Consider the following 20,156-nt stretch of genomic DNA (forward strand, 5'->3'; position numbering starts at 1 on the left):
GGCGGAACACACCCTTAATTTATTTAATTTTCAGTCAAAACAACCATTAATCAGGAAATTAATTGTGGGGTTTCAGGAGGTACTCCTGAAGAGAGTAAGGCCCAGTCCCACTTCACCCCTTGCCCTTACCACTTAGCCCTTAGCCCTCTGTTTTGCGTGTTCACGTCTATGGTTAGGGTTTCCCAATTTTTGTTGAGATAGAGGGGTAAGGTGAAGTGTTAGGGCTACATGTTAGGCCAAACGGAGGTTTTTCAGAGGCACACTCCAAACCGAGTGTTATGAGAAAAAGAGAAAAAATGGCCAGATGACTGCGCAAGCAAACAAAGAAACACACAAATGTATTTCCTCTGTTAAAAATTACAATAATCATTGTATTATCTTAGTTTAATGTTGTTTCAATGTATTATGGTCGTTTTCTTCATAGCAAGTATAAAAAATCGCTAATAGTATGCTAATGTCTCGGTAGCTAGCTAACTAACTTTCCCGTTCCACCTTAAATAGTCCAGCAGTTCTGATGCATGAAGCATTTAAGGTGTAATGGGAAAATGCGAACAAGAAGCTGGTAAAAAGCTGACTTCAGCTTCGTATCACCAAAGAATTAGAGGTGGACAATAATAAATAATTTTCTTATGCCCCTCTTTGAAAGCATATGATGCCCTAAATGTAACTAAAGCCCAGCAGTGAGGTTGCTGAACTTTTCCCTTCTCTGCTATCACTGAAGACGGGCTTGGTCGTCTACAGAGTACCGCTAGTAGCCTGTTAATGAAGCAATGTTTTTTTTTTTTTTGAGGGTCCCATTTCGTAGGGGAAGATTTCAACCACTACCCCTTGTAACTCAGTTCCAAGGGGTTAGGGTGACACTCAAAAACAAGGGGTAAGGATAAGAAGAAGAAATGGGATTGGGCCTAAATATAGGAAAATTAATTTAAAAAAAATTATTGTAAATTAATTAATTAGTTAATGTATACTTAATGGCCGTTTTGACTTGAAATGCAAAAAAGAGGTGCTCTCTGACTTTTGCCCAGTACTATAAATCTCAGTCATTAGGGCTATAACAATACATGACACAACACTTCACACATAGCATTGCAAAAATGTGACGCATGCATCGTGATGGGAAATGTCATCTTTTACTTAAAATTTCTAATACAATTGCTTTGTTTGAACACCAAAGGTCACGGCCAGCTTAACCCACACCAGTACGTACAATGTTCTTCGTCACACTTCCAGCTCTGGCCTCTCGTCTCATTAGGTTGTAAAATGACATGCATTCAATCATATTTAGTGTTATTCATTAAAATTTTATTTCAGATATCATGAGAATATTGAGCTGTGAACACAGTATCGTGGTTGAGTTTGAATCGAATTATGAATGATGAGTGCACATCATGAGTTCATTTAGTGAATAAGCGCATGAATACTTAAAATTCCAAGTTTCCAATCATTTAAGAAATCCTGTTTTGTCCAGGATCATTCAGTCAGTGGAGGTCCTCTTCCTTATCCTGCTTTAGACTGAGTATTGTTTTTGCTGCATTTAGTCCTGCCAGGATGGATCCACAATCAGTCAATGTCAGAAAAAAACCCAGCATGACCGAGATAAGATCAGTAATTGTGTGAATATGATGGCCATGTGCTAAAGGCAGTGGAAAGAACTGTTTGGTTAACCGAGAGATCTCTGCCATGCTTTTCCCTCGGGGGGCCTCTTTGCTGGGCATGCTGGATGTAATGCAATCATGATGTTTGGATTCAGTACTCTCTCTTGTTTTAGCCTGCTCTCGTGCTCTTAGCTGCACTCCTCAAAACTGTTTTCATCTTAACTGTCTTCATTCTCTCCCCAAAGCTGGAATAAGTGTGAACATTTTCAGTTGGGCTGTTAACAAGAGCACCATGAAAAGTTACGATTGGATTTAGATTTGCCTTGCAGTACAGATCTATTTTGAAAGTCTTAGTGCTGTTCAGTGAGAATATCATTGGGGAGGACTAACCAAGATTCATCATGTGATAGTTATTTGTCTTTAGGGCAGCCTTGTGTGTTTATACATTTCTGTGCTGGAGAGCATATGTGCATGTGGGCAGGAAAAAGGTGAATCAAAGGACGCTGGAGTCTGCCCAGGTATACCTGTCATTTGTTTATGTGGACCAGCAGTAGTTTAGATGAGATGAAAGAGGCCGTGATACAGAAGCTAAGTGGGGTCAGACAAACTCGGGGTTCGTACGCTAGAGTTATGTGCTTAAGGGAAAGAAATATAGAGAGATAGGCATTGTGCAATAGCTCTGGAATCTCTTATTAAACTTTTAAAATGCATCTTTCATGGCTGTTTGGCGTTTGACAAACGAATCTGTTAAAATCATCAAACCAGACCTGCTATCAACTAAAAATCCACACTCCGTTCCAACCCTGCAGGTTTGCTGTTAAAACAACATTGCCCTTAGAAGAGAGTAGAGTTTGCTTAGAGGTCCCTGAGAGCTATTTTAACTCTGTTAGCAAAGCATTAGAAACCACCCAGAACACAGCTGCTGAGGGCCCCATCTAAGCTATTATTTGTAAGTCCTTAATAAACTGTCTGACTTCTACTGCGGGTGAGTGCTAATGTGCTGCTGAAATGTGGGAATGCCTTGGTAGACTACTCTCATAGAGCATTTGCAATAGGAGATGCTATATGAACTGTGTAATAACACTCCAGTATATTTAAATCATGTCTGTTTCCACACCCCATATTTTCAGATTTGTTTTTTTTTTCCACGAGGTAGCTTAAGAGTGATGGCTGGTGTCATATAAAACGAGAGGATCTCTATACAGTAGCACCACTCTATAATGGAAGATATACAAATTCATCATTGCTACAGAAGTCCTGTTTAATCAAGCTATAAAACCCTTATTTAGTGATTTAGAACTTTAGTACTTACTCATTCTTTTTCTGCAAGGAAAGACTAAGGAGGCACTCTAATGGAGTGTAAAATTGCTCCATAGCACAGATGCTTGTAATCTTCTGGATGCAGTGAGTGCAGTGACATTGAACACTTTGAGACTTTACTACACAAGGCGACACATGGGGGTTGTTTTTTTTGTTTTTGTTTACAGCTTTGCTTGCTTTTCAGGAGGCCTTGGAAGTTTGGACAAATTAAAAATCAGTATTTGCAGTTGGGCACAGCTTTGATTGACTGATGACTTCAGGGCCAAGGAAACTGTCAGATCGTTGCCTATTTATTCCCTGCTTGTTTACTTGTGAACAATACTAAAAGATGTCATACCATGTTGAACTTATACTGGCTGCAGTAGAACCCATGGAACGCTCCTGCTCTTTAATGGGAAATGAATTGTGCAGACGTTGGTCTATCCCCCCCTGGCCCCTCCTTTCCCATCCAAAACCAAAATTCATACCTCCTTGTGTCAATTCAGCAACGCTGCAGGAGCACATTGATTTCTTCCAATCATTTCAGACCACATGCTCTTCCCTTTCCTGTTTTCTTAAGGTTTGTTTCCAGCCTGACTAGCAGGGCCTTGCTGAAATGACGCGTTGAATGGCGCCTGAGGTTTGGGACAGGTTTGTAGTAGGTCCATAATGTCTTGTCTGGGGCCGTCCAAAACAGTACTACGTTTTCGGAGGTTTCTCAATCAGGATATGTGAACTTCGGTAAGCTTACCCCAGCTCCACCTTCGTGTGCAGGAAATGTGGTGATGTTCAGCATGCTAGCTGCAGGCTAACCACCTGGCTGCAAGAAGGTTGTGTTCAGGTCAGAGGAGCCTGTGTACACAGAGATAATTTGGACAGGTGGGAGTATTTTCCCATGAACATCAGCCTGCTGTCTTCTAGAGTCCATCTGATTTGAATATTTGGTGACTGTTACTGATTTTAAGGAGCTAACTCTCAACTCCTGAGACAGATTAGAGTTGTTTTATTCATGTTTCCGAACACCAGAGACATGAACCTTATAGTGTCAATAGATCACATGTGGCAAATGGAATACATGCAGTTATCTTCCATCAATAAACCAAACAACAATCATCAATCCTTCAGAACTCTACCTCACAACTCTACTTTGCAGCAGGTCTGTTTATGGATGTTTTTAGCATAGTTAGCTAATGTTGATGTACATAAAGTTAGCAGAGTTAGTGGTTTGGCAAAGTTAACCCAATGGGAACCACCACCTTAAACAACCCAGTGGCCTACAAATGTCTCAGAAAAACAAAATAAATCAGGCTACTCTTTATCAGGGGCCTAGACAAAAGGTGGCCAGCGCTAGGCATGAAGCCCAGCTATCTGTTGTAGTCTGCTGACGTTGCATGTTGTAAACAGTGTATCTTGCTGTGATGGGCTACTTTGCTGAGCAAACAGGCAAGAGACTTTGTCCCTTCAGCGGTGCTGCTGTGCGAGCTACATTATAAAGTAGGCTGTCTGATGGTAATATATATTAGCTGTCATGAATTGGTCACTTATACTCATTTGGAATACATCTGAGGTGAATCCAGTGCTAATAAAGTATGTTCATGCTAAACCTAGGTCAGTCTTTTCGCTCAGCATTACTTCATACTGTGCTGTCTGACTAGCCTTTTACTCATTAGACTGATGTGTAACCTGTAGCGAGGGCAGCCTAAATGAATAATGTCTATGGCCTGTCTACATTAAATGTGTATATCCTTTCCTGATGAATTAATAAAGCACAGTGATCTCTGTGCTGACGTTGCATTTCATCCATGTGGAAATAAAGTACAGGATTCAGTTGTAGAGGTATGGATGTATAAAAAACAGTGCATTGCTTTTTAAGGGATTTTAATAAAGTAGCAACATTTTATTTAGTTCCTAGCAGTGTGCCACCCCAGTAAAATCTCTAGGTCTTACCTGGCCACCCAATTCAAAAACTTCTAGATATGCACCTGCTATTTATAGGAACAATGTAAATGTGAAAAATTTGTAAAAATCTATTAAATCTTTGTTTCCTTTTGTTTTTTTTGTTTTTTTTTGTTAGCAACTCTTTGTTAGCAACTCTTTGTTAGCATCTCTGTTAACAGCTCTTTTATTTTTCTTGTTTTGTTGCTTAATTGTATTTTCTAGATAGTAAAAGTTAGATTTGGGTGATAACATGTTTTCGTAATTGTTAACCATGATGGTGTTTTGTGTTCAAATTCAAAGTCCTCAGAATTTAGTGCTTTTTTCATGTTATTACAATATTAGGTATTAAATATTGATGCTTTAAATCTGCAGACACTAAATATTGGTGGGATTTTTGCTGATATCCGTGGGACTTCAGTATAGGCCGATATTATCAGTTATGCCCCCCTCTGTTTTGCCAATACACATCAGACCATGGAACCAGAGGGAACTGCTTGAGGCGTACGGAAATGTAAACTAGCGTCTGAAGACTTTAAAGAGACGTGTGAAATTCTTCCCTTTCCTTTCCTTTTTTTTTCGCTTGCCGTTTGGTCCAGAATTTCCACCTCAGAGCTGAGACAGTACCAGCTGTGTCATGACATAGTTCAGCTTCTCTCTGCTGAATTTCAAGAGCACAAAGCATTGTGCCAGACATGACATGTGGGTGTTTAGGAGACGTGTTAAAAGGAGCAAAAGCAGTTGAGAGTGAGCATTTTGGGCCATTTTGTGAGGCAGAGGAAACCATTGTGACCACTCTGCACTGGAGCCTGTCTGCAAGCATGAACTCGTTCCCTCCTCTGGCCTCTGCTCTCCTCTTCTCCTCCTCTGTCCTCCATTTGTTTTCTCTATGGCTGGATTATACACACTGTAAGCTGCTTTTAAATGAACTGGAAGTCCTGTTTGTCTTTTGGGGGTAAGCATTCATACTCTGGCTGACATTTTGCTTCAGCAGTCACTGTAAGGTCAACATAGCTCAGAGCAGATAAACACACAAGTAGTTCTTTTCAAGGCATTTTAAAATGAGCTTTAAACACAATCTGTACCTTCTGTTTATACGGTTTAAATTGGTTCTGCTGCATATGCCACACATAAAGTTACACTCAAAGCTAGATCTGTTCACTCCAGTTAATTAGTTCAGACTAAGTTGAAGAATTTTGATGTTTAAGCCAAAAGCAGCTAATTAGCCCCCTCACACTTCACCGCCTCCGGCTTTATAGAAACTGTCGGCCGCGCTGTATAAATCCGAACCTTATAATTATTCCACCAGCTATCACCATTCTGCCATACCACCAAGTCTTGTACGCTAACATGGGAGTCTTGCTTTAATATGCAGAGTTTATGAGGTGATAGAGGTTTGGTATCCAAGAAACCTTCTCCATTTGGCAGGCCGCTGTGTTTTCCATCTAAAGACCTGAAAATAAATCATTTCACTTCTGTATAATGGAGTAAATTATCTCTCGTTCAGGTTAATAACTAGGCCCTCACTTGTACCTCAGCCCAGAAGTAAAAATCATTAACACGGCAGTTTAAGATGAGCTTTTCAAAGGAAAATGGGTTGATTTTAAAACATACAAGTTTGTTACAAATAAATTATACTATCTGTCCTTCAAAAGAGACAAATGTCTAGCCATGTCTTCATACAGTTTCAATGAATTTCTTTCTTTCTTTTCATCTATCTTGCTCTTTTTCTTTGTCTTTCATTCTTTTATCTTTGTTTCTTGTTCCTTTTCTTTCTTTTGTTCTTTCCTCCTTCCTTCTTTGTGTCTGTCTTTGTTTCTTTTTCTTTTATTTGTTTCTTTTCATCTCTGTTGCTCTTTCTTTGTCTTTCATTTTCTTTTTCTTTCTTTCTTTCTTTCTTTCTTTTTTTTTCTTTCTTTCTTTCTTTGTTTTCTCTTGCTGTTTTGTCTTTGTTTTTATTTCATTCTCTACTTATTTCTTTTTTCTTTTTATATTTGTTTCTTTGTTTATTTTTATTTTTATCTCTTGCTTTCTTTCTTTGTCTTTTTTTTTCTTTCTTTCTTTCTTTCTTTCTTAATCTATATTTATTTTTCTTCTTTTTAATTCTATCCCTTGTGCTCTGTCTTTTTTTTCCTTTCACTGTATCTACTTTTAACCCAGAACATTCCTTCGCTCTTAGCTCTAAATACTGGGCTTTTAGCTTTTACATCATCTACAGAAGAGAAATAATGGAGGTGACACTCACCACTGTGTTGAAAACATAATCCCAACCTATCAAAGATAAAATGTCAAATTCCTCTTTCCTCACTTTTTCATTTTCAGAGCTAGTTATCATCCCTTTGCCTTTAGTTCATCTCTTAACCCTTGACTTTAAAGATCAGACTGAAGGATGATGAAGAAGAAAGCTTCAGATCAAAGCCAGAGCTTGTAAACTACAGAACGGGTCCTCATCACATCTCTTTTTGTCTTTCAGTGTGTCTTCTATTTTATTTAGAGATGTTTGCCCTGCTTGACTCTGACGCCATGCAGTTTACTTTTATATCGTTTCCATTTCAGGTTTAACTGGGTTTAATACAGGCACAGTGTGATGTGTTAGAGTGAACCAATCTCATGTAATGGCTTGTAAATGAGCTCTCAAGCACTGGAACAATGAATCTGAAGAAGAGTAAACACACAGCACCTTAATGGACCAGAGTACAGCTCTTGCTTTTAACAGGCCTTTGTGTTTAACTGGACCTGCAGTATTATTGTTACTAACAGCAGTAGCTGCTCTGTGTGGGCATAGTGATAGACTCAGGATTTCAGCTCTTTCTTCATTCGTTTGCAGTTCAGTTTTGATGCTCTATTTTAGTTTCAAGTGGCCCCCAGAAACTTTAAATCAAAAGACGAACTGCAGTTAAAAAATGCGTTTGAGAAGACATTCTCCTGTGTTGTGAATCATATCCTTTTTTTCAGCTGAGCTCTTGACCTATCAGGAGATGTTTTAAAGTCTAAACAAGCCCAGAACTGCCCCAGGGTCTCCCACTGCTCTTTAATATACTGTAACACACACAGGAGTTAAGAGCCCCAGTCTGCACTCCTACACTCTTCCTTGATCTGGGGTCTTATTCTGCTGAACGGAAACACAGATGCAGTGTGTATCTTCAGTGTCATTCTGTTTCACGGCCTCTCTGTGAGGTCTGGGAGTATCCACCTGAATCTGTTTTCCATCCTACAGTGCAGCTTTTATGGCTTTGTTAACCCCTTGAACTCTACACTTTTTATTCGGTACTAATCTTAAGACTTCAGTAACTACTAAAAATCATTTGGTAACTACTGTGAAAGTGTTCAAGTAATGAGAATGAGGAAATGAAGTGTGGGCCCACATACGAACACCTAGAATTTATGGGGTTAACATCCAGAGTCATGGTTGTCATCAGTGACTTATCTGCTTGGTGCAGTAAGGCAGTGGTAGGGGTCCTCACGATGCAGAGAGGTCACTGGCTCCCTCATCACCCCAATCAGCCTCCTATCTTTGCCCATAAACCCCCTGACTGTCCTCTAAAGCTCACTGGAGATTAACTCTGCAGAGGCATGTGTTACTGTGACTACAGGTGACATTAATTTTCTCATTTTCACCTTTGCTGCTGTCGCTCTCTGTCAGATGGCCTCTCTTGTGCCCTGTCTGATTGACTTCCCTGATGATTTGGATACCACTCAGTTTAAAGTGCTGCAGTAAAATCACTTCTTTTCTGATATGTGGACAATGGTATACAGTCTGAACTGTTCTGTTTTTGTGTTGGACTACTAATGTGAAGTAGCCTTTGTATAAGTTGTGAAATAAGCTGTAAATTTCTATTTCTTTAACATGCGCAGAGTAGCTTGCTTCGTTCTATCGGTGTGTAACCCAGCAAAAGTAGAACATTTACCTGATGTCATTTTTAACCAGTTGTGACTCGTGAGTTAAAACATAGAAGTCAGAATGTAGTTTTGGTGGCATGGTGCTCATAGTAAACAACAGAAAGTAAATATATATCTATGTATTTCCATCTGCTCACATTCTACCTGCTTATATTTAAATTAAAACTCAGCTATTTCAACAGTCAAAACACTGGGATTGCCACAATTTTCATAGTGTTACATAGTTTTCAGTTTAGTATTTTATAGTTAGTCTTCATTGCCCACACTGCAGACATTTAAAGCATTTTGTTAATGTCTGAAAGTGTGGCTCATTGCTGCAGGTTGTGGATAACGTCCATTAGGGCACTTCTACGTAAGTAGAGTGCAGAAAAACAAAGAATCACAATGGGGACGTCAGTAGCCCTTGCTACTGACCTTTGGAACACCTTGCCTCTCAGACGCTTTCAGAACTATAATAGCATTTTGCTTTTAAATCTAAACTTACGACTTCAACTAAAATCTTTTGATATCTGTTTTGATGTTCTATTCTAAACACACCCAATCTGTGTAGTTCCCACTGACTCAAACACACACTTATGCATACATGAATGTTTTCTTTTAACGTGAACTGGAATGATCTTAGTGTTCTGTGTACACATGGTGATATCTCCAGTGTAGAGCAGCAGGCCCATCACCATAGCACCTCAGCGGGGGAGTGCCTGTCTGAGTCCAGCCTGCTTCCTCTCACTAAAATCCAAACTGTGGGAATGTGAGGCAGAACAACATTCCCCTGTATTCTGCTCATGACCGCTTGCTTCATCACTCTGTGGGGTGCACTCCATGTTCACTTGATTACATATCACCCCACACAACTACCTCTTGCATTTCACATCACATTATAAGCTAATCCTATTATCCATCAGCATCTGTTTTGTTTGTGTTTTGGTCAGGGCCAGTCTCTGTGGAGCTCATAATTCATATCTGGAAATGTTGTTTGTGTATGCAAGTTGTCAGTCAGTCGTGCGTTTTTTCAGAAGGCAAGACAGGAACGTTCATTCTTTTTGCATATTGTTTCACTCAGGGCCATACGCTTTCCAGGTTTTAGTGACTGGAAATACATGTATTTTACACTAGAGCTGGAACTCTTTCCTTTATGGGCTGCTTAACAGGTAACAGTTCCAAGCTGTTGTAGAGTGTCTCTAAATATGGCATTAATTATACTCTTCTCCAGCTTTTACTGCGCCTTGGGCTGACGTTCAGAGACATCCTTATAAGATCTGGGAGAGACATTATGAAACATCTGTTTGTCTCTGTGGGTGTTTTGTGGGGTGTTCTGGGAAGGAAACAAGCTTACTTAAATGAATTGCAGAGTATTTCTAATCAGATTCCTGCAGGGCTGGATTTGGTGTCCTCAGGAAGTGATGTTAGTGGCCAGGTCAGATTCAAGATGGCTGCGGAGCTCTGACTGCAAATACTAATGAGCTATTAGCTGCTTTCAGCTTTTATATGACTCAGTGTGTGTGTTTTCTTTTGTGGTTTTAGGGCTTTCTTTCCCTTCTCTGTGGTTTTACTACTTTTCCTGATTAATGTGGGTAGGTGTCAGTGCTGGCCTGTTTCTGGTGGGCTTCTTTCACTGTTCTGGAAAGGAGAGGCAGGAAAGAGAGGAGGGAATCTGTGTGTGCGAGAGCATATAAGGGACTGTGTGTCATTGTGATTGTTTTAGCATATTTTCAGGAAGAAACAGGTAAAATCAGGGTTAACCTACAATGTTGAGACCAACAAAATTGCAAAAATGCAAAATCCTTCCTTTTTGGTTATTAAGATTAGAAAACTCTTATTACATACATATACTTACATATGTGCCATACACTTAGTTCGGACTATACCGTGTGACAGTGTTGCACATGCTAAAAGAAATACAAAAGTTGCACGTCTACGAAAGAGGTTTGTTTGGTGAACATATATCCATTCAAACATTTTATCAAGTCCTAATGTTCATGGTAAATCTAGTCAGTTATGGAATTTGTGACGTATTCTGACTACATGGCATATGTAATATCAAAAATTTCCCCACTGCCCAAGTTATCTCCTCATTTGATAATTAACCTGCAATGCAGGTTAAGGTCTAGTGTTTATGGTAAATGTAATCCGTCAGGTAAGTTGAACACCATATAGAATAGAATCCAAAAGTCTGTAAACCAAGGATGCAACTTTACTGGCACCAGTGCTACTTGCTCTGATATCTATCTATCTATCTATCTATCTACATATATAATCCCACATCCTAACACAGTATAAATACAAAGCAGAGAGCGAGGGCAAGAAAGAGCGAATATGAGTATATGCAGTCTGACCGCACTCACAGCTACTTCTGCTCTGGCAGCACTGTGACTTAGACCAGAAACCTGGCTGCAAATCTACTTACCAAAGAAACTGCCTCGTTCCATCAATCTCCCTTTGTTTTCATTCTTCCACTCCGCTTTTTCTAGCAGCACTCTGTGCACTGTGCAGAGTGACTCATGTCTTCACCTCTGCCTGCTCAGAAGGACTTCTGCACCACCAGAGTATATTCACAGCCCACCTTAGCTAAGCTGGTTCTGTTAACTCTTTAATGTGCAGCCAGTGTGTTGGTGTTATTTCTCTGCTGTTGAGAATGGAAGCAGACTGGTAGTGGAAAATTGATACCAGCAGAAAATACTGGAAAATGGTCTGGAGGAAAGATTATTTATCTAGGATTCCCTTTGACATGTATAAGTATTATGCTGGTTCTTTATATCAAACAGTCTAATTTGGTACCAATTTTAAATGAAAGTAATGTCTTTTTCTTTTTTCTCTAGAGTAAAAGATTTAAAAAGCTGTGCTTTTGTTAAAGGCCATGTTTTTCTTCCTCTATGATAGTATAGTGTTTGAGTGGTTTGAGCATGGTACCTTTGGGTGGATATCTTAAGGTCAAGCTGTTAATAAAGTTAATGCATAGTTAGTGCATTAATATCTTTGGATTGGTATCCGTATCAGCTCATCATTTCAGTTCTGGTATTGGGATCAGAAAAGTACCAGTGGCATCCTGCAGTGTTAGTATCTTGTTCTGTTTATATGTTGTGCTGTCTAAAATGTGTAGAAGGGAAGTTGTGTGTTTATGGAATGAAAGAGAAAGCGGGGGCACAGAGAGTGTCCAGTGCTGAGTGATGTGGGTGTGGGACGATGAAGTCCCTGCAGTGCTCAGACACATGCCATGTGCCAGACTGTTGCTTTTGGCTCTTACTGGATGGAAACGTGTTCCCCCTCCCTACATTCCACCCAGCTCTCTCTCAGTCTCTCACACCCCCGGGCACAGGGGACAACTGTCAGAGTGTGTGCGTGTGTTTGTGCGTGTGAGCTAGAACTGTCTTGGCACTGTGATTGCTTCACTCATCTTTTAACAGTGGAAAAGTGGAATCCTATAATTCATGTTGTGCTGTTTTCCGGCACCATCCTTCTATAATGATTCCTCTAAATGACAAGGAACCAGAACAAGGGGCCGTATTTCACTATGCTGCTCTGGCACATCCGTACACTGAGTTCTATTTACTACGCAGTAAATCAAATCAGCATTTTTATCCTGAACCTCAGGTTGCTTATTAGATCCAAATGTGCTCAAAAAAACAGAACTCCTTACTGGAATAGTCCTCATGTGATTCTCTCTCTCTCTCACATCTCTCTCACACCTCTCTACCTCCTCTACCTCCTCTTTCACAGTCTCTGTCTTTTTGTTTCTGTCTTGGTGTATCTCTTTTTCTCTTCTCTCTGTCTGTCCCTCTCTCACACTACTCTTTCACTCTCACTGGCTCTCTCTCTGTTCCCCAGTTTGATCTTACATGACCTCAAAATTACATGAAATTGTTTATAAGACAGACAACCCGCAAATATGTTTAACCTATTCATAGATAAATAGCAAAAATAGCTAAATAAGTTCCTTGATAAAAGTATTGTAAGTATCAGAGTTTTTGGCTTTGTGTAATATAATTACATAAACTTTTGAACATTTCTTTTCCAGACTAAGGTCTTGTGAGTTGGTTAGGGCTACACTGAAGTTGAGATTTTTTTGGGAGAAGTATGGTCTCAAATACGCTGTGTGTGAGGCCTGGGATGCTGGACAGTCTCGCACCAGCAAACAGCTGTGTGAAACACACACTTTTGTCTGACCATGCTGTCAAAACAGAGTGTCCTGCTGGCCGGAGGCAACGGAACCCAGAGCGAAGCAGATGTTGTCAGGACCACCCTGTCTGCAGTGGGAACCGCACCGCCAGAGTGGGACGGGGCACTCACCTGAGACGCTGCCCCAGGCCACTCCTGCACACTGTCATCTTTTGTCATTATAGGCCTCCCATTTGTTTAGACTGGACCTCTTAAACCCACAGCCTTATGGTGCTCTTTCTATGGTGCTTGGCTGACTTCCTTCCTCAACAAAGCTCCTTTTAGAGTTTTTATTGTGGCTTTTTCCTCTTGCCCTTATAATGAGGTGAACTTAGAGTGAGGGGGGCTAAAAGGGGGCTTTTTTAGCGACATAAGCACTCGTCCCGTAAAAACTCCTCTTGTCTCCTCTTCCTAATAAGGAAGAGTCTGAGAGTGACAGAGGAACGCGCCCCATGTTCCGGAACAAATTCTGTTGAGTCACAGTGGTTTTGCAGAGATAAGAAGGAACTTTGTTGCCCGTGAAGAAGACAGATGTTCAAAGCCTGGGGCAGTGTATTGGGTTAAATAGTGATTTACTCACTTTCTCAGACATTCCCTTTAGGATAATCACATGCCAACAAATGCAAGGGCTGAAACAAAAACAACATAAGGAGTCATTGGGCTCCTAAACAAATGGCACGTAAATGGCACTTCTGTTTTCACAGAACATCAAGAACCTTGTTTATTCTGCCATTCTTTTCAAACTGCAGCAAGTTCACATGGACTCTTTAATAGCGAAAACCCGGCTGTTTGTTAGATGGCTATTAAAAAGGGATTAAAACTCAAAACACACATCACATGACAGCAGCGTTTCTCAAAACTTGATCTTGAGTCAAAGAATCGTTTGTACGGACCAGATGTTGTGGCACAGCAGCATTCAGTGGGACTTGTGGGTAAACAGTGGGAGCCATCTGCTTTAGTGGCACAGTCTGCGTTCCTACGGGTAAAGTCTGAGAGAGCTGTTCCTGGTGTGTTTCATGTTGCAGATTATTTTGTCTCAGCACTCTGAAAGTGCTGCAGCTCTCTGGTTACAGAACTTTGATCACCGATACATGCCCCCAGGCAGTTCTACACATGTCAAATCACCCAGCACTCTGCCAGTGCTGCTTGTCGGGGACCACAGTCTGCAAGAGTAGCTGTACAGTTTGTGATAGAGCCAGTTTGTAACGTTATTCCAGGCACTGTGTACCATATTGGCATATCCTGGCTCCACTCTGAAATCCTCAGCTGTTGTCAATAGAGAATGAGAAGTGTTCGGCTGTGGCTGCCATCATTTGCTCTGCATTTATTTATGGACTGTGTAATGTACCATGCAAGAGGGACTGAGTTAGTCAAAGGTGCAGTGGATGTTTTTCAAAGGAAGACAGAATAGAGTTTTTATTTGCACACACACATATTGTGATGTTTTATGTACAACACTGTGACATTTTCTTTCCAGAAGGAAAGTTTTTGCATGTCGAATTTAATGTTTTATTGTTATATGTTCTTTGTAAAGCCATGAAAAAATAAAAGCAAAATTTTAATGATCTTTTTCATTTGTTTTTGCAGACCATCCACTGTTACAAACGTTGCCAAGGTAAGTACATTCCGTGTATAACTGTGAAATCACAATTTTAAAACCAGGATAGTTTGTTTTGAACAGTTTTTTGTTTGTGGGAAACATCAGAGCATGCCAGCTGCTGGAAAGTTGTAGTGTAGCAGCATGTATTTGTGTATCTGCCTGCTGAGTTGCATGGCTCTTTAGAGCTGTGATCCACTTAGCTCCATCTCATACCAGTTTACCTTACTGTATTCTGGACAGTGTTATTTGCTATGTATTTCTCATATCATTCATAATTTAAATAGCTTATTAGGTTAGATTACATATGACTGTGATGAGGGAGCATCACCTGCATGAATTTGAGTGTGTGAGCGTGCTGCATGTGTGTGTCTCCTCACCTCCTGTAGGACGAGCCACAGGAGATCATTAAGCCTGTGCCCATTAGCCACCCGCCTGCGCCCGTCCCCAGCGCTAGTCCTGTCAACCCCGCCCCGAGCAGCACTGCCTACAACAAGACGGCCCGGCCCTTCGGAGGAGGAGGAAGTAATTTCAGAGCAGTCAGCCCCTCCTCTTCCGTTCCTGCTGCACCCAAGGCCTCCATCCCCTCTGCCTCCTCAGCTTTTACCCCTGCTGCTCCCTCCCAGCAAACCCTGCAACCTCCACAAGCCCCACAGCCGGTACAGCCAGCACAGCCCCCACAGCCTCCGTTCCCTCTGGCCAGCAGCACCGCCTCCCGCTCGCTCTCGTCCCCTCACTCCGCCCCTAAACCCACCTCCGGCCGCTCCCCCTTCCCTCACTCCTCCTCCGCCTCGTCCTCTGGCTCTTCTTCGCCAGCTAGAGTGACGGCCCCATCCTCTTCCTCCTCCTCTGTTCCCGCCGTCCCACAGCCCTCAGTCTATAACACGCCAATCAACCTGTACTCTAATGAGAACGCCTGTGAGGTGGCCATGGGCCAGAGGCGGGGATTGCTGGAGAGTCAGGCAGGAGTGGAGCACCATAATGGGTAGGTGGAACATGGAAAACTCCTCTTTCCACCTTCTTCCTCCATCCTTCCTGCTCTGCTTCTGATCAGAAGGCTTTCTGCTGTCTTTCTTCAGCCTCTTTGTGCTGAACCTGTTCTCTATAGGCTTAAACATTTACACTGTTTCTGATACTGTTTTGTGGATGTATTTAGAAACCTATATGTCTTGACTTGCTTGCTGAAGTAGATAAATGCCTTAACGCAGCAGCAAGTCTGAAATTGCATTCAGCTGAGGCTTCATGAATTTGTGGATAGGGCACGTGCAAGCTCCAACAAGTTGTTTCATTTACTTAAATAAACAAATGAATCAGGCTGAAACGTTTAGAGACGAAGTAGGAAGTAGTAAGCTGGAAAGCCTCTGTGGAAAGTGTAGATATTTGTTTACTTTTTATAGTTTTGCTCAGTTCCAGATCCCTATTGCACATTTAGACAGACTCAAGAGGACTTGTGGTTACTTTTCACTGTCTAGTGAGATAATTGAAGCCGTAAAGTCGTTCTTGGGAGCTCTGATCTGTAGGCGTAGGGACACTAGGAGGTTTTCAGCCTTCAAGCTTTGAACTGAATAGGGAGACTAAGTGCAAGGCATTATAAAATTTGTGCTCTAATTTGGCTCCTAACGGCAAGTAGGAATTATGTTAGCATGATAATTCCTGAATATTCTGGGAATTTTTTTTTTTTTTCTGGTGAGCTGCTTCTTGACAATATGTCATTATGAGCTTCCTCATTCCAGGCTTTTGAAGTCAAGGAAAAGGGAAAGAACAGGTTGACATGCACTTTATGGCTTTAACTGTGAGAGGCTGAATTCCCTGCGCTCTGATTGATTATACAGCAACTGGATGATAACCTCTCCCTCCTCCTCTGTTTTTGTCTCTGTCTACCGTTCTCGATCTTTCTTCCCTATCTCTCTCTTTTCTCTCTCTCTCCTCTCTATCTTTCTACTCCTCTCTGCACACCCTTCCTCCCCCCCACCCTCTCTACTCCCTCTCTCCTCCCTCTCTCCTCCCTCTCTCCTCACTCTGGGCTGTAGCCAGTCAAGAGGAGCACATCTTGTCCCAGTTGCAGGAGTGTATGTGAAGCACAGCTGAGACGCTTGGGGCTCGCTACCGCCCGCCTTTGTCTAATTGACAGTTTGGTTAATGGCTTTCCCAAACACACAGAGTCTGGTTCCGTGTCCTGTTGTGTGAGTGGCCGCACTTGTTTCCAATTAGCCAGGAGCCATATCGGCCTGTACATAATTTGTCAGGTCTTCTGCTGCATATTAGTTTCTTTTGTTTTGAGGACGCTTGAGTTTGTTTGAAGAATGAACAATTGCTTCATTAGTACCAATTACTGTAATTGGGGTGTAAGTAGCAGTTGATCTGTTCAGCATGTATGAGACAATCAGAGCAAGAGAGCTGTCACGATAACTCACTTTAAAAAAAGAATATTGATAAAAAAATTAGTCTTGATGAATCAGCAGTGATTAGACTGCAATTTGCACGAAGTCAATGCATATTTTAAAGAGCCTGTATCAAGGAAAATCACCTTATTTTTTTGAAATAAGTAAAACACAATTTGTAAACATACTTAAAGTTTCAAGATGTGCCATACATTCCAGGTTCATACAGTCCATATATGTAAACTAAGCTACAAAAACTGAGTGTTTTGAATATCTTGTTTGTCGTGTCATTAAATCCAACACATTTACAGACATTACGGTCTATTAAGACTACAGCAGTTTAGCCCCATCCATTCACACAGAGGTTATAAAGAGTGTTTCATCCTGGACTGCTTTTTGAATGAAGTACAATACAGTGTGGCTGATCAGAGCAGAGCTCATTTATATATATCAGTCTTAAAGGAACAGTAATAAAAACAGCTCGTTTAATGAGAGTCTGGAAAACGTGAAAATGAATTGTTTGGTGGGGTTTATGTACACACGAATTATCATACATGGACCTCAAGACAAAAGAAAAGAGTAGGATATGAGCTCTTTAAAGAGGAAGAAATAGAACCTGATGCACACATCCGTTGATATGTAATGTCTGTTTTTTAAAATTAAGTTTTTTTTAAAGGCTTCTCAGTTTTTCTTTTTCCAGTCATGTGTTTTGGAATTTTTCGTTCTTGAAATGCTTTTTTGGCCTTTTTTAGCTCCTTAAAAGGCCTGCCAGCAGGTCCAAATTTACATTTATGTATTTAGCAAAACCTCTTATCCAAAGTGACTTACAGTTTAAACATGTTAGAGAGGTAAGCTAATGTAGTGTTGGGGCTCTTTTGGTATTGGAATAGCATGGTGTGCTCGGCTAGGCTGGGAATTGAACCCTGGAGGGCCACAGCTTTACATTTCTGTCACATACTTCCATAACTAAAACTGCATATTAAGGCTTAGAATGTATTAAATCAGAGTTTAAAAGAGATTAGAATAATTAGAAGCTCTAATAACTATAATAATAATAATTATTTGTAGATTACCTAGGTACTAATATAATCAATAGCGACAGACCTACAAAGCAGACTAGCGAATCCTGTATTCCAGACTGTCTGTTTACAAGAAGCTGATGTTCAGGTGTGTGAGATAATGGTATGGTGAGGTGTGGACTGGGTGTGGTGCAGGGCTGGACACTGTTGTGGTTCCTCTCAAGAGACATTTTTTTCCTCTTCAGTATTACTGATAGACATTCATTATCTCTGTAACCATCACTGCAAAACATGGGTGTGGGTAGCTGCTGTGCCTGTGATGCCCTTTCCACAACCTTCTGTTCTCTGCCCTCATGCCTCATGGATGACACAGCAAAGACTTGATCATCTGTTTGAGTCTGCATCTTAACGAGCAGGCCTGCGTCTCCTCATCTGCTATGTATAGCAGCCACCGCTCTTCAGGAATGGCTGTAACTTTTCCTTCAGAGAGTTTCCAGCTGCTTCCACTGAGTCGACCAATTAGTGTCCAGGGAGGAGCCAGTGCAGTGATTTTTTGACCCATGGAGCCCTTCAAATTAAAGTAATTAATCCCAGCGTTAGCCGAGCAGCAGATGTTCCAGTTGGAGGAGCTGTGTGGTGTGCGTAGCTACGGAAGGCTTTGTAGCTGTTTTGCTGTGTGTTGTCATTGGCAGGTTAAGTTTTGAACGATGAGCTTATGAGGCTCACGAAAACACACTTCAAAGCCAGATTTGAGTTAAAGTATTAGTGGCGTTTATTTTTCTCTTTTTGACATGTGGGAACACCCTTTTGCTTGAACAGGTGAAGTTAGAAGCATGTATTTTTTGTGCATGTGAGTGTATTAACCTACGTTTGTCCCAACTTGGCATGCTCTTTAATATAGGTCCTTATTCACAAGGTGAGTCTGAAGGGTTAATGGATCTCATTCACATATTTCTGTTCTTTTTCCCTTCTCTCTTTTTCCCCTTACAGGAGCCAGTAACAAAGTCAGTGTTATGACTGCGCTGGTATCTGTTTGTGCCTGTGTGTGACGTGATGCTTGCACAGTTTCACAATTGTTAACTCTTCAAGCATGAACATACTTGTCTTCCATGCGATTCACTACTGGCAGCATTTCTCGTCACCATTCTTTCCATTATATCATTCAGTACTGGGTTGGTGGAGTTACTTCATAGCTTTCCGGAGTAGCTCGTTCCATGCATGTTAGAGAGATGAACATCAGGCATGAGGGGGGCAACAGCGTTACCTTCTGTACTCCGTTCGAGAAGGTACAGACCTTTTCAACAGCATCTGCTCATGTCAATCCCCTCCTTGTGTTTATTCAAGGCCTGTCATTAATTATAGGTCAGGCTGTGTGTTAGAGTGGATATTAATAGGGCAGCTGTCTAGCAGTATTCCATTTTGTAAATCACACACGCGCACTGTGTACATACATACACGTGTGTGAGGAGGAGAGAAGAGAGGACTGTCTAGAAGAGATTTCAAAGAATACAGGTTCTTCATTATGGGGATGTTCAGTCTGGGATGTGGTGGTGCCATCTTGTGATGAAACTGGGTATGGATGTTCACTTTATTGCATGTCAGAAAAGGTTTTTGTGACTTGTTATACTTAATGCTTTTCAAGTTAGGTGTGTGAATCACTAAATATTTGTTGAGAGACTTTGAGTGTGACACTTTCAGAGATGTTTTAACCATGCGAGTTTCTAACAGTAAAAAAAAACAAAAAACATAATGTACAATATTGTGCAAAAGTCAGAAGCCACCCTTAATTTATTTACTGTCCAGTCAAAATGTCCATTGAGCACAAGGAAATTACATCAAAGTATAGATAAAAATTCAGTATTTAGTGTTTCCACCAGTGTGGACACTGTTTCCATTCTTTTCAGGAGACTTGCTTTCAGTTTTTTTTGAAAGAAATCTGCAGGAATATTTTTCCCCACCTCTAAAGTTCAGTCATAGAAGTTGGTTGCTTTTTCTGCTTCTCCTAATCCAAGTAATCTGGGGTGGCCAGTCCATTATTCTCAGAACACCAGCAGGTCTTGCTTGTTGTTAGCTAGGTTGTTAAGAGTCCCGTATCTTTTTGTTTGTTTGAATATCTCTTGAAAAATGAACGTTTTGACTGATAACTTTGCACAGTGCTGTATATTTCACTGTAAATTTACCTACTGTACTTACTTATTTCGACTTCTTTCTTACTTACTTTAAAGTCAAAACTATTTATATTTGTGATGCATTGATTTGTCTGACCTTCAACTCTTTT

At 40.9% G+C, this 20,156-nt stretch overlaps 1 protein-coding gene across 6 annotated transcripts in view; it reads left to right on the forward strand.

Moving 5' to 3' along the window:
* Nucleotides 1-20,156, forward strand: part of pdlim5b (PDZ and LIM domain 5b) — a 63,856-nt gene that overhangs the window by 25,641 nt on the left and 18,059 nt on the right. For 4 of the 6 annotated variants that reach the window (XM_036595934.1, XM_036595937.1, XM_036595936.1 and 1 more), the window contains exons 4-5: nt 14,469-14,496; nt 14,868-15,463. In XM_036595934.1, coding sequence (XP_036451827.1) covers nt 14,469-14,496; nt 14,868-15,463 — 624 coding nt within the window. Of the gene's footprint in view, nt 1-14,468; nt 14,497-14,867; nt 15,464-18,868; nt 18,883-20,156 lie in introns of all 6 variants that reach the window. The other 2 variants (XM_036595938.1, XM_036595939.1) reach the window with 2 other exon arrangements.

Source organism: Colossoma macropomum, unplaced genomic scaffold (genome assembly GCF_904425465.1).
Source record: "Colossoma macropomum unplaced genomic scaffold, Colossoma_macropomum, whole genome shotgun sequence".
NCBI classification, from domain to species: domain Eukaryota; kingdom Metazoa; phylum Chordata; class Actinopteri; order Characiformes; family Serrasalmidae; genus Colossoma; species Colossoma macropomum.